Raw genomic sequence first — 14127 nt, 5'->3', positions numbered from 1 at the left:
CTGGAATTCCTACCAATTCCAAATCCACACTGGACATACTCATAAATCCCTCCAAGCTGTGCACAGCCTGGCCTTTGATACTCCCAGGTTAAATACAAGGTTTTAGTGCACAGTGTCTATGTGACAATGACGGTACTACATTTGTCAAAGGCCCACTCTGTGTACAGACATTTACAAAATCAAACCAGTAATTACTGCAAAAATATGTGTTCACTTTCAAAATTGCAAATTTATAAATAGTTTTAACACTTTGTTTTGAAATTTAAGCAGGCTGTTCATAAAAAATTCATTCAAATAAATTAGGTGTGTACTTTTGAATTTTCAAGCCCCAATTCCCATTCCTATAAAGAGAAATCTCACTACAATGTTACAGGTTACTAAAATATATTTGCAATAATCCAGTCAAATCTCATCAAAGTTGTGTTTCCTGTAATAACTTCTCCAGAGAAACAAACATGAAAGAAAAATGTAATAATAAGATGCATAACAGCTACTTTTTCTTACTGCAAGAAGCAGCCTGTGTTTAATATTTTGGCAATAAAGGTAGAGATCTTAATATTTAAACGAGTCATGACTGATTAAGCCACGGAAGATGGGACCACTTGCCACAGGTGTGCAAGGAACGCAGTGAGCCCTGGCGGCAGCCACGTGCGAGCCCTGGAGCGGGGACTTGCCTGGGGTCCTTGTGGATGCTGTCGATGGAAGGCGAGCGCGTGGTGCCGCCGTCGGGCGCGGGCTGCAGGCGGCCGTAGCTGGGCTCGGGCAGCCGGAACGGCACCGCCCGCAGCGGCTCCGCCAGCGCGGCCGCCGGGGGCAGCCCGTAGGTGTTTCTTTGGTATGTGAGGGTGCTACGCTGGCTGGAGGATCGCTGCAGGTTACCCATGCCTAGGATAAAACAGTGTCAAAACCAACCAGGTAACAAGTGCCTGCTGAAGAGAAGGGGTGACACCTACTTAACAGTGCAAGCAAAAAAACCATCCGTCTTGAAAATGCGTACTGTGCTCAGTGTTGGAAGCTGATGCCAGATTTCAGGGAGCAATTCCTCAGTGTCCCATGGAAGATGGAGAGGTTAGTTACAGAATGAAAGGTTTTGTGGGATCAGACTTGTGCCTCAGCTTCCCTCAACAAGTATTTAAAGTAGGAAAAGCATCCCATGCCAACAAGCAGAAATCTGGGTGCAAAGTGTTTTCTAAGTTCGTAATATCAATTCACCTATTGTACCAAAAAGGAAAAGAAAGTAAACAAAAATTCATATTGTTTATATGATATTTTGCTTTTCCTAACTACATGTACATGTTCCCTAACAAAAGGTAATATGTGGATCACTGCAAAAATGAAGCTGAGTGGTTCAGGAGCAAGAACATGCATCTTCCTGTCTGAACAGAGCTCTTGTGGTGGCTCTTGTTCTTCCAAGGTAAGTGGTATTAAGTAGACAAGTAAACAAAGAATTCCAGTTTCCAGTTATATTTCTTCATTGGCACATTCTGACAAACTCCATTTATTCTAGGTTGTAGAAGGCAGGAGAATTGCAAAAACTGGTGCCTCCTTCAGCACTCTGTTCTCTTGGTATTGCAGTTACATTAGCAAACATTAAAACGACATTTTCAAGTGTGTGAAAACATGACACAGGAATTGGACAGTTCTCTATAAATACTTCTAGAGAGGTTACTTAACTAAATCACTCTTAATATCTTAAGAGTTTTTGGAAACAACTATACAAATTATTAATCAACCTTAAAGAACAAACTGCATTGCAACATGCATTACATTTCTCTCTACAGAAAGTAAATCCTAATACTAAACTAATGCCTATGCTCTTCACAATACATGAGTAGCACTTCTGTGAGATACTAGGGGAATATTTTGGTTCCAATAGATAATCCTCAGCTGTAGTCTTTACCATTATGCTTTGCTGAGAAGTTGGGTAAAACAGTATTTCTACTGTGAAAGATGCAGTAGGTAATTTTAGTGGAAAGCTCTTGTTTTACTATATTGATGAATAAAAAAACCCATGAACCAACTCAATTCATAAGAGAGTGATGCACAAAGAATGCAAGAGAGAAAGCAATAAATTCTGTGTGTCATTAAATACACGTATCTGGGATGTACCTGCGTGTGTGCTATCAAACAGAAAACACTCTGACCCCAGGCTGACAGTGATATATAGCCCCAAGCATTCCCTGCAAACATCAAAAGAGCCTTTTAATTCCTACAGGTTATTTTAAGTCCTTCAAACCTAGCTTCTGTCTCCATTAATTGATACCCTCTAGTTCTTCCTTCTGAACTGGCATTCCATGTCTCCCCTGTCACGCCCCGTGCCCCAGAACAGCCGGCTCGGACAGAGCCCAGGGCCGTCACCCACCGGAGCCGGTGCGGAACAGGGCGGCCTGGGAGCCGTGGTGCAGCTCGACGGCGCCGTGGTTGGGGCTGCGGTACACGGGGCTGTAGAACGTCCTGCCCTCGTAGATGGGGGTGATGTGCATGTCTGGGGACACCGCCGAGCGCAGCTCCTGCCCCAGCTGGCTGTGCTGGCTCGCGTACGAGCTCCTCAGGCCTGCAACCAAGCACAGGGAAATGTCTACGTCGCCCATCTTCAGCAAAGCAACAGAGCTGTCAGGATTGAATCTTTCTTCCCTTAGACAAGAAAAGGTGTTGGTAAAATCTACAGTTACAAAGACTTACTCATTACAGTTTTTCCATTATTAAATGGCCCATACTGAAAGGCTCACTGACAAAGCAGCATTTCCCTGACCAGAAGTTTTGTCCATACACTGACAACTTGAAGTTTTCTGACTTAATTTTTTTTGTCGTTTGCAGTCTAAACCACAGAGAATAAAAGCTGAATCAGCATGTGCAGTGCACAGATTCAGCAATGACAGGGTAAGCATGGACCTGACAGAAATCCCATAGTGACAGAGGGCACAGACTAAAGCTGGTTGTAATACTGAAACAGTCCATAGTAGTAAGAGCAAACATCTGCTTGATAGTGGCAGCAGAAAAGTAAGCACATGGAGAAAAATCTTTATAAAGGTTTAAATAGCCCATGGTCTGCATATAAATAGCAATGCTGCAGTTGGATGAGATTTTTTCACCTTGCTATATATTAATATTTCACATAAAATGTATATACAACTTTGTCGACTTTGGCATTACCACCGCAGGCACTAAAGCTTTGGCAGTTTTCAAAGCAACAGAACATGTGAAATTAGCTATACAAGGATGATGAAATGATGGAGATTACAGAACTAGCTCAAAAGTACAATGGAGTAGTGATGTTTAACCGAATGTATCCTACATCTGAGTATTTCCCCCCTCAAAATCCCAGACCTGCTCTGCCACAGTGTCTGCAAGGGAACCTTTGGACCATCGTTAAGAAAACACATCTACAGGTGGTGAGAACAGAAGGACTTGAGCAGGCAAAGAGGGCAGCAGGGCCCACAGCTCCAGGTGACAATGCCATCTCCTGGGAAGACAGTCATCTCCAACATTACTGTTCTCCCAGAACATGCAGCCCATGGACATGGAGACTGTAAGCACAGAAGAGTAGCTGATCATATATCCACTCTCTCCTCTTGCTTACACAGCAGGGACTAGCTCTGGATTATACTGAAGGCTGCCACAGTACCCTAAACCTTTCCCACATCCAAACTTTCCTCTCAGAAAACTGATCATATACAAATTTGAGTTTCAGATTTCAGCTGCTTCCTCTAAAGACACATGAAAATTAATTTATATTAGAATATGTAAGAGCTTTTTTAACAATACTGAGGAATTCTTAATTTGTAACATCAAGCACAGGGGAGTTATAGCACTTCAAGTTTCCTGGAAAGGTTACAGTTCAGACAGCTATAAAATAAGATGCTCTCTCAGCTTGGACTACCATGTCATTAATATCTTCTTTTACTCTAAAAGCATTAACTTTAAAGTGTCTGTTTCTGAATCACTGATTCACTATCTCAATAACTATTTTTTCTCAAGAAACATCAGTTCACCTGTTTAGATAAGATGATATCTCCAAGCAGTGCTAAAGTACCTGACTAATATTTTAAGAGGGCAAGACTGCTGTTTTACCACAAATGGCCTGTACACATTTACACTTCTGAACAGCCTTTCCCATCAAACTCATTCCCCATCCCTTATCAAACTGGCACATTATTAAGTCTTGCAAAGAGAGGTGAGGGAGAAGACACATTATACCTTTTGCTGAGGGATGAGAGCATTTTGGAGCTTCCTGCACTATAACAGTTCAAAAGAAAAACCAGAAATTGCCATCTGTTCTGAAGGGCACATGGTCTAATTGGAAAATCACCTTGTCTGTGCTCATTCAGATGAAGGTCAGAACAAAATCAGTAACACACAAAACTTAAAATGTAAAGTAACTGCATGTTAACAAGAACTGCCTCTCAGATGAATAGATTCTACCTTTTAGAACTCTATTTTAAACTAGTATTAAAATGGTTACCCTATATTTAATTTGAAGGATGAGATAGTCTAGAAATACTAGTGGAAAAAAACCCCCCTATTATTCAGCGGTAGTAAGTTTATATTTTAAGAAAGAACTAGACATTAAATTAGTTCCAGGCTAGTATGTTTTACTTTATGTTTAGCCTGCACACATATTTAAATGTACTTTTATCTTTGAAAATGTTGACATGCCTCTGTAAGACTTAGAATTTCAGTTAGCAACTTAAATCATAGGATTTAATTCAATGCATAGCCACCAATTAGCAATCATAGAGAAAGCCAGTATTCACCAGGAACTTGTGATTGATACAGAGTGTTTGACATCAGTATTTACAACTGACCTGACACATCCACCCCAATTATGTCTCAGCACTACAACGTTTCATCCACAACACCACGACTGCATTCTGGGTTTTCTACAGCTGTGGTTTGTGCTGCATTTTATCCGTGTCTGTGCCCATTACTCACCTGTGAGGCTATCTGGCCGTGGGGGGACCATCCTCTCATAGATATCATACTGCTGTCCATACTGTTCCATGTCATGAATTGTCCTCTGCAGCGTCGTTCCCAAGTGCTGTGGAACTGCCGTCATGCCAGAACGCTTCGGGGAAGAGGATCCCAGCTGAGTTTGGGATGGAGATCCCACTCTGGTTTGCACATCAGTAAGGGCAAGAGGAGAGCCAACTCTGCCTGCTGTCTGGTACTGGGCAGTGCCGCTGCTGGGGTTTGCCTGCCGGGAGGTGAGCGAGCCGACGCGCCGCACGGCCGAGGGGGAGGCAGGTCGGTGCCCAGCGTACGGGGACCCCGCGCGCTGCGCGGGCAGGGTGGTGGATGAGTACGCGTGGGAAGCCAGGGATCTCTGCTCAGCAACGCTGGGAGAACCATACCCGCTGCCCAGAGATGTCCGCAGCGACCCCCGCGACGGGGACACGCCGGTGCTGACCACGTAGGAGGGAGACTGTGCTCTGGATGGCACCGAACTGACCCGTCTCATGACTCGGTTGGTAGCAGTATTTGCTGAAGGCTGTTGAAAATCAAAAACATTTATGAGTTTTATCATTAAGGTCACACAGTGGATATTGTTCTCCTGAAAGACAGGAGTCAGCAGGAAATGCACACAACAGTATATACAGGCAGCTGGAGTGTAGCTTTTACCCTAAACCTAATTCCTTCAAGTTTCTCTGTAACTTTTTTCTAATCAGTTCTTCTCAGTATATAAAAGGACAATTTAACATTAAAAACGACCTGTTTCTCATTCTCATTTGGCTTGCTATGTTAATCTGCAACCTATGCTTTCCTTCCTTACTACTCAACCACTCTGGAAATTCAGGAACAGTAACACAAAGAGTTCTGGTATAATCTAGAAATGTTCTGACAATTACAGTCTTACTATCATTCCATTTACCAAAAAAGGAGGGAAAAGCTAGAAAACATAGAATGTACGGGAACAAAACCAGCATCTTCCTTTAACAACTATGCTTACATACAGGCTAACTTCTCAGAAGTTTTCCCCCATTTCCCAATGAATTTTGAGTGATACTTTCTTGATATGACAATAGCAGTGTACTGTGAAGTCAGGAGTGCTACTTCACTTCAACTCCTGTGAATGACCCAGATCACACGTGTGCTGATGCCAGCAAACTAGTCTCTGCTGCAAGCCATTCCGGCTTTTTAACCAGTGAAAGGGTTAAACAAAACCTGTAACTTTGTAACATTGACTCCAGCCCACACAAAGGGGAGCCCAGCTATACAGCTGCTGTCTCTAAACCCCATTGAAGCCCGTGCACAGCCAGAGGTGCAGTGCACTGAGCAGAGTACCTGGACTGACGTCTGCCCTTCAGCGCGTGAGCTCCTCACCACATGGTTGTTGGCAGGTCCACCAAGGGAATGCTGCTGTCTGATCTCTGACTTGTTCAAGTTTTGGCTGTTATGGAAACTGCTTATTTCCTGGTAACCACTGTCAGAATAAGAATTCATTTGTGTTGAACTTCTTGAGTTACCTACAGACCCTGTAGATACGAAGCCAGCGTAAGAATAAAATCATCAAACAAATTCACAAATTATTATATAACTTTGTTATGTGCTGCATTCATAACTGTATTATGTTTTCATACTGTCAAGACAGAAATATAGTCTAGTATTTAAAATGCACACAACAGACCCTCACTTTCATGGAGAGATGTCTGCTCTGGTGAGTAGAGAGTCCCTTGCTCTGCTTCTGTCCTAGTATCATAGGCATTGGTGTGAACACCCTCTGACACTTGGGGTTTGCTTACACTGCTGGGCGGAGGATCTGAAAGAACAAATTATTTAGATAAATCCAGTGTTTTGTATGCAAGTTTCCTGCAAACTCAATAATCATTATTTTCTCATACATACTAATGAAGGACTTACACCAAACAGAATCAGCTTACTGGCAGACAGGTATCATCTCCCAAACACAATGAAGAGAATGTTAATACAAATCTCTGAGAACTTTGTCTCCTGAAAGTTTTGATGTAGTTCTACAATTCTAATTTTTCAAATATATGTTCCAACCTATTTTAATGAAAAATTAATTGATTACCTAGTATACTCTGAAGAATAGAAACACTGTGCAACTGTGCAGCAGTGCCCAGTGGACAGCCATCCTTGTCTTAAGGGCCTGTAATCAACACCTCCAGATAGAAAAGGCTGTGCTGAATTTCATCCCTATTTGTGTACTATCAACACCAGATGCAGCAAATTTCTATACTTTTTTTTTTTTTTACTTAGTAAACTACTATCTAAATATATGCCTCTTAAGCTAACTTTGGTTCCAAGAATGTCAGCTGAATTGTACAGACAAATGACAGTGTTGTAAAGAAAGGCAAAGGAGGCACAGCAATGCTCTTAAGAAGAAAGGAAAAACCTAAACAATCTGGGAAAAAAAGGACAAAGATGAAGATACTGAATCAACATTATTTTAACAGAAATATTAAGCATTCAATTATCATGTATGCAGGCAGCAGAGATGCAGTACAGAACCACAGAACAGTTTAGGTCGGAAAAGCCCTCTGAGACCATCGAGTCCAACTGTTCCCCCAGCACAAGGCCACCACTTGTCTCCAAAGTGCCACATCCACATGGCTTTAAAATCCCTCCAGGGATGGGCACTCCATCCCAGTCCTGGGCAGCCCTTTCCATGAAGAATTTTCCCTAATATCCAAGCTAAACCTCCCTGAAGAAGCAGAGTAGGCAGTGGAGGTTATGTTTAAAGATAACACCTGAAGCGTAAATTCTTGCTGCAGTAATCCATGAATGAGCCTGGAGTGAACCCAAAGGGAACATGCCAAGGAACACCAGCCCAGTCCCAAGGACTGCTCAGTGCCAGGAGCTGTGGGCTCTGGGCAGTGATGCCTGCTGCACAGAAATACTCTGGCTTTTACTAGTGGCTGGACACAAAACGCTGGTGTCTCACTATCTGCATAATGAGCCATAATGGAACATTCATACTAAAAATGTTACTCAGCAATTGCTATTTTGAAGAACGCTCGAACACTAGTCAAATTAAAAAAAAAAAAAAAATCAATAAATCTTAGAAATCCCAGGAAGTCAGCAGTTATTTATCAGTAGTATGCCCATAGGTCAAAACTAGCTTGTAAAATTTGACGCTAGTTAATTTACTAGAATAGGAGTATCATGACCAAATTTAATTAAGATTTAATAAGAAGTATTACTACACTTCCATTAGTTTAATTGTCAGTATGCCTAGAAATGATCCAGAGAATCAACACTGCAAGAACTCACTTCACAGCCTGTTACACCAGCTCAACACCAGATGGTAACAGCCACCAGTGGATGTTCCATGTTCTTCGGAATAAAGCACTTGGAGGACTTGGACTTTTACATTAGGATTACATCCAACTTCAATACCTTAATCTTCAGTCATTTTGTTTATCTAATACAAGGCCCTATTATCTCAGTTACTGGATATTACATGATACTAAATCAATGTCAAACTGACAATCAGTTTGGGAAGAGACACACAGGAAGAATAAGGTCCAATTGTGCTGTTCAGTGCAGATGTTCCCAGGACAGAGCTTTGAGTCCAACCTCGCTCCCATCACACACTGCCCACCAGGCCAAAGCCTTCATAGGGCTAAAAAATAAAGACTGTTTAGGCTGTTTAACAAAGGCAAGAATGCAGAATAAAATGAACTGTTGTCTTTCTATCTGACTCCACTACCATGAAACAGGAGGAATGCCCTGAATAAAACAATAGCCTTCTTATAAATGGCTGATCTAATATTCTATTTATAAGCATCTGCAAAACAACATCACTTTACACTTCTGTGGAAAAATTCTGTATAATTCTACTGATGCAGAATGCAATTATAGCTACAGTCACATCTTATTGTCCACTGATGCTTTTGATGTAAACCACTACCTACAGTCATTAAAAAGGTGATTTAAGGCAGTGTTTTTATCCATCTTTAACTCCAGCATTTTCAGATTACAATTCATAAAGCAGCATCTAGTAACACTTCTACAAAACAAAGATCCATGGTGAACTGGGGAATAAAACCCACAATCATGCCACAATCACAACATAACTGTAAACAGGAAAGGAGATGTAGATTGGGAAATTATAAGCAAGAAATAGGGTTTTTTTCCAACATGCCCACTTCTGAGCAATTACTGCAGGAAAGACTACTTTGAATACAGAGATGTGAGAAATACACATCTAGGTTTGCATTAACACATACAGCATTGAAACAGAAGTAGAATTTTTGCCATATGTCAAGTGACTTCTTAGCAGAGATGTGCACAGGAGAATTCTAAATAAAAACACACAAATGTGAGGAGAGAATTAAAGGATAAAACAAAAACATGAGCTGGATGAAAGAAAGAAGGAAAGAAAGAGAAAGAAAGAAACAAAAAGGAAGAAACTAATGGAAGGTTAAGGAGAAAAGCGAGTAAGGTACAGGAAAATCAGAAGAGGAAATAAAGCAATGGAATGCAATTGGCTGAAATAAATAAGTAAAACAACAGCTGAGAGCTCTCAGAAGGAATCTGTACCAGTTGTGAAATGTCATTGGGACATTATAGAACAAGGGGAAACAATGTGATTTAAAAAATTGCCAACAAACAAAACCCACAAAACCAAAATTCACATTGAAAAAATATGTAAGACTGGTTCCTCAATTACTTGAAAAAACAAATTTGACTTCTGTTTAAAACCACTGTTGAAAGAATACCTGGAAAGCATGACCATGACTAGCAAAAGTTAAACGGCAGGACAAGTAGGCTGTTGAGAACATTAACTTTAAAAGAGAGGAAAAAAGCTAACGTGTGCCTCACCTCAGCTGCAGCAACAGAAACCATGAAAATACAATTATGCACAAGTTTAAGAGCTTAATCTCCAAATAAAACAAAAACTGGGGATGGGATATAAAATAATCCCAATTATAGTAATTATGAATATGCTTGATTGAACAAGGAGCAGCAGGCAGGGTCCCTGTGCAGCAGCCAGCACAGCTCCGAGGACAGACAGCACCCTGTATGTACGAGTGGGACAGGAACGCTCTGCAGAACGGGGTTCATGCAGCTCTCACCCTACAATGCCAACTGCATTGGGATTGCAGTGGGCCACTTTTGGCCAGCATGACAAGAGCACCCAGTCATCCAGCACAACAAGTGACTTGCAGGAGCCATTGTCTGTGCCCGTCCCACGGTGGCTCCTGCACGTGCCCCCATCACTCCAGAGCCCACGGAGTCCAGAGCGCGACTCCGCAACGTTAAACACCGTAACTGATGCACTCAACCTCTCAGAGCTCCGTGCTCTGACCTGTCAGGGGCAGGATGGATTATTCCAACAGACCAGGGAATGAATGCCACCTTGAAGAAACAGTCCTACCCTTTCCCCCAATATAGTCAGGAGCAGATGTAGCAGTACAAGAAAAATGTTTCTTTTGGAAAGAAAGTTCACACTATCCTCAGATACAAAAGCAGAAAAAGCACTCTCAGAAAAACCTTCACTTATTGGAGATCTTCTCAGTTAAGTAAGAACATCAGTAAAAAGAAAAAAAGTCCAGTTTTCAGGCTTAAAACATGCAGTATTTTTTCATGTTCCTTACCTGCCAGGGGGAAGACTCACAAGTAAATTTTAACTAATTGCAAAGAAGACCCAATACATGACAAGCCTTGTGTTACAGACACAGCTCACACAGAAATGCAAAGGCACATAAAGATACAAGAAAAGTACTTGCAAGTACCTGTAAGCTCAAGCACCTTTTACAGTAACACAGGAACACACGTGTCCCATGTGTGACAAAGACGACATTAATGTCATACTTTAAAAAAGATACTTGGAAAAGATATGTAGCATTACTACTAAATGTTTCATTTCTGACAAAACAAGCAATGAATGCCAAGAAAATAAATCTACTTGGGCTTAAAGCAAATTGTACATAAAAGATAATACCTGAGGATCTCCAAGGAAATGACTTCTCAGTAGAGCTGCAGAAAGAAAAAAAAATTATCACACAAATGAACCATGTGGTTAGTTTGGGCTTTTTATGGTACTTTTAATTAATCATAGAAAACTGTACAAACCCCCCCCCCCCAGCAGAAAAAATGTCAATAGTCCATGTAGATACCACTCTGCAGTGCTTTACACCTGACAACCAAACCATTGGTTATCGAGTTCAATTTTCTATTAGTCAGTGGGAATTATTTACTGTAACTTACTGTACGTCACAGCACCAAGCAGCATAACCTGTCTGCAACAGGACAGGTGAGAGCATGACTTATGACACACAATTCCTGTTTAAGGTGCCATGATGTCGGTAACAGCCCACACCAGTGTGTGCCACCAGCAGCACAGCACAACCAGCATACACAGCCCACAGACATCTGTGTACCACCAGCATCAAACATTCTGTTCAGACAGGAGCAGTCACTGCTCGTGGCAGGGTCCAGCAAAGGAGGTTTGGGGATCACCACTCTAGAGCATCTGGCTTCTACATGCAAAGCAGTTCAAAAATTGTAGGTCTGTTTCTGTTCATTTTTTTCACTGTTTCTTCAGTTTCCAGTTTTCCAGAGAGAATTCCGGTCCTTCATACAGAACAAGTCAAACCACCTGACACACAGCTACAATTCTGAGAGTGAGGAGCAGACAGATGTCACACTGTCCAGGTTAAAGAGATGCCTTCAGAGCCAACTACTGCACAGACCAAGCAGGTGTCTGGGATCAGTGCAAAATCCAACCTTCTCCTGCATTTTTCCAATAATGACTTTTTATCAAACTATCTTCACCCTTTTGTCCTTCCACTGAGCATGTGCTTTCCCATGATGACAGTAGTATTGATGCACGACCACCTCTGCAGACAAATGCAGAATTCATCCATGTGTTATATTCTAAATATTTTCATGGGAAAATGTATTTCCTTACTCTAAATATAAAATATCAAACTTTGAATAATATGTTGTTTTTTGCAGTGATTATAAGCTATTTTCTAAACTAAAAGCTCTTTAAAGGAAAAACAGGCAAGTCCATCAGATTTTATTGTGCCTAAATATCAGCATGAAACTATGATTTGGGGTAAGATGTAGCAATTTCTAAATGATTTTTTTATTTTACTTCTTTCTACCACAGCTACTGATTACAGAAAACTAGCTCAGCAACTGAATAGCACAAGATACTTGTTTCCTAAAATGAAATCAACCATTTAGGAACCTTTTTGGAAACAAAATATTTGTGTAAGAGTGCTAAAGACACATGCTAGCACAAACTGAACTAGAATTACAATGAGACTTCAGGAAAAAGGAGAATTCTAATGTAGGCTTCAAGTGCCTTAAAGTCAACCTCTGGCCACAGAATTCTCACGCTACCTAAATACCAAGTTTTCCACTCTTGCCCTTTACTCTATTCCTCAGACTTTCTGGAAACTCAATTCCCTACACCGAGGCAACATGGCTCAGTGTTTCTGGCAATGGTAACACACACACTGAATACACACAAATACTTTATTGTCACACACACAAGACTGTTACCTGGAGCACGTCCCTGCCCAACATACCTGACTACTTGAACTTCCTTTACAGGTACGGAATGTAGGAATGAAAAAGGCTGCTCTGACCGTGGGTCACATGAAGAAAGCTGCTTCGTCAATACTTCAACTGGTCAAGCATTTACCTTGACTCTTATTAAATGATTTTGGAACAGGTCCAGCATACATCACCTACTGATATCATCATCTGATTTTGTCACCTAGCAGGTGCAATGTTTTGAAAACAGCAAATCTTTCAGCTTTGAGCAGTAAGTCCAGCGCATTTCATTCCACTGTTTAAAAGCCACTGTGGTGACATACTGCAATGCCCATGCTGAGCTGCTGCTGGAATTAGTTGCAATGCTGTCTCTTCCCGACAGTAGCAAGTAAGATATCCAAAGAGTGCCCACGTGGTGAGCTGCACTTCGGAAAATGCTACATTTTAGCCCACTACTATCCTTGAAAAACAATTAGGTTAGCAGAGTAGACACGCAGAGATATTCCTCTATCAGAACTATCATAACAGCTCGGTATGATGTACAGTTTCAGTTAGAGAAGATAGAGACAAATATGACAGTAACACAAATATTTGGTAACTGGAGATGGAGCATGCATACAAACTGTGCTGAAATCCATCTATGCTTTTTTTTTTTTTTTTGACCCTTTTGATTTTTTTCCTCACTTGCATTTTTAAGGATCTGGATTGGGTTTTTTTTGTTTGAGGTTTTGATTCATTTGATTTTTTTGTTGTTTGGTAGTTTTTTTAGTTTTGCCCCTTTCTTAATTTCACACCTTTTCTTTGCCATTTCACTCCTTTAGTTCAAAGTTATCTTAGACACAAAATTGAAGCAGCTGCCAATCTGGAAAAATAAAAATCTGATAAATGGAAAAGGTTTAGCATTAAGTCATTTAGAGACAGAACACACTAAGGACCACCAGCACTACTTTACATTTTCATGTGGCAGCTCTCAAAAAAACACTTTCCAGCTTTGGATTTCCAGGTTAGAGCAGGGGCCAGCATCCCTCTCACTAACGTGGCTGTGCCACTCTGCTAAGGTAGAAGAGGCTGGTGGAGGCCCCAGCCAGGTCCCATCCAGCACCTGTGCACAGGACAGCAAGGCTTCAGGAATAACACTGGCATTTAGGGAAATTGCAGACTTCTGATTTTGTTAAGCAGTTTGCTATTTTTTAAAAAATGACGTAAACACAATTACAGTTCCTTGACTGGACAGGTCAATCCCCAGTGCATCTTTCACAGGTTTTGCATGACATGAAACAGTTTAAACCTACTATCTTTGCAAGTACTCCATAAGGTGAAAAGTATTTCTGGTTTAAACAGCACCACTTGAGAGAAAAGCAGTGATTTCCATCGCCTACCTTCCTGCTTGGCTATACTGCTGTTGTCATCAAAAAAAGGCAACAGATGAAAAAAATTAAGTATTATTTATTAAATATTTGTAAAATGGTGAAAAGCTGTAAAAAGCTAAAAATATAATTCTGTTTAAAATGTATGTACTTCACACATATTCCTGTAGTATTTCAGTTCACTACTTGGCTATGCCTCCATCATTGGAATACATCTGTGCTGTGAGGCAGGAGCAGCAACGGGCTGTTCCCAGCAATCCGGGCGTGTTGCTCAGGCAGAGCTGCC

The 14127-nt window shown here is 41.2% G+C and overlaps 1 protein-coding gene across 9 annotated transcripts in view; it reads right to left on the bottom strand.

Moving 5' to 3' along the window:
- Positions 1 to 14127, bottom strand: part of PKP4 (plakophilin 4) — a 72012-nt gene that overhangs the window by 17038 nt on the left and 40847 nt on the right. For 6 of the 9 annotated variants that reach the window (XM_082284696.1, XM_082284698.1, XM_082284701.1 and 3 more), the window contains exons 4-9: positions 10910 to 10944; positions 6626 to 6757; positions 6283 to 6473; positions 4933 to 5488; positions 2363 to 2554; positions 671 to 885 (exon numbers count right to left, since the gene is read on the bottom strand). In XM_082284696.1, the coding sequence (XP_082140822.1) occupies positions 671 to 885; positions 2363 to 2554; positions 4933 to 5488; positions 6283 to 6473; positions 6626 to 6757; positions 10910 to 10944 (1321 nt within the window). The remainder of the gene's footprint in view (positions 1 to 670; positions 886 to 2362; positions 2555 to 4932; positions 5489 to 6282; positions 6474 to 6625; positions 6758 to 10909; positions 10945 to 14127) is intronic. The other 3 variants (XM_082284699.1, XM_082284700.1, XM_082284703.1) reach the window with 1 other exon arrangement.

Source organism: Coloeus monedula (assembly GCF_965178545.1).
Source record: "Coloeus monedula genome assembly, chromosome: 7".
Lineage (NCBI taxonomy): Eukaryota > Metazoa > Chordata > Aves > Passeriformes > Corvidae > Coloeus > Coloeus monedula.
The sequence above is the reverse complement of the archived record's forward strand: the minus strand, read 5'-3'. Positions and strand labels throughout refer to the sequence as shown.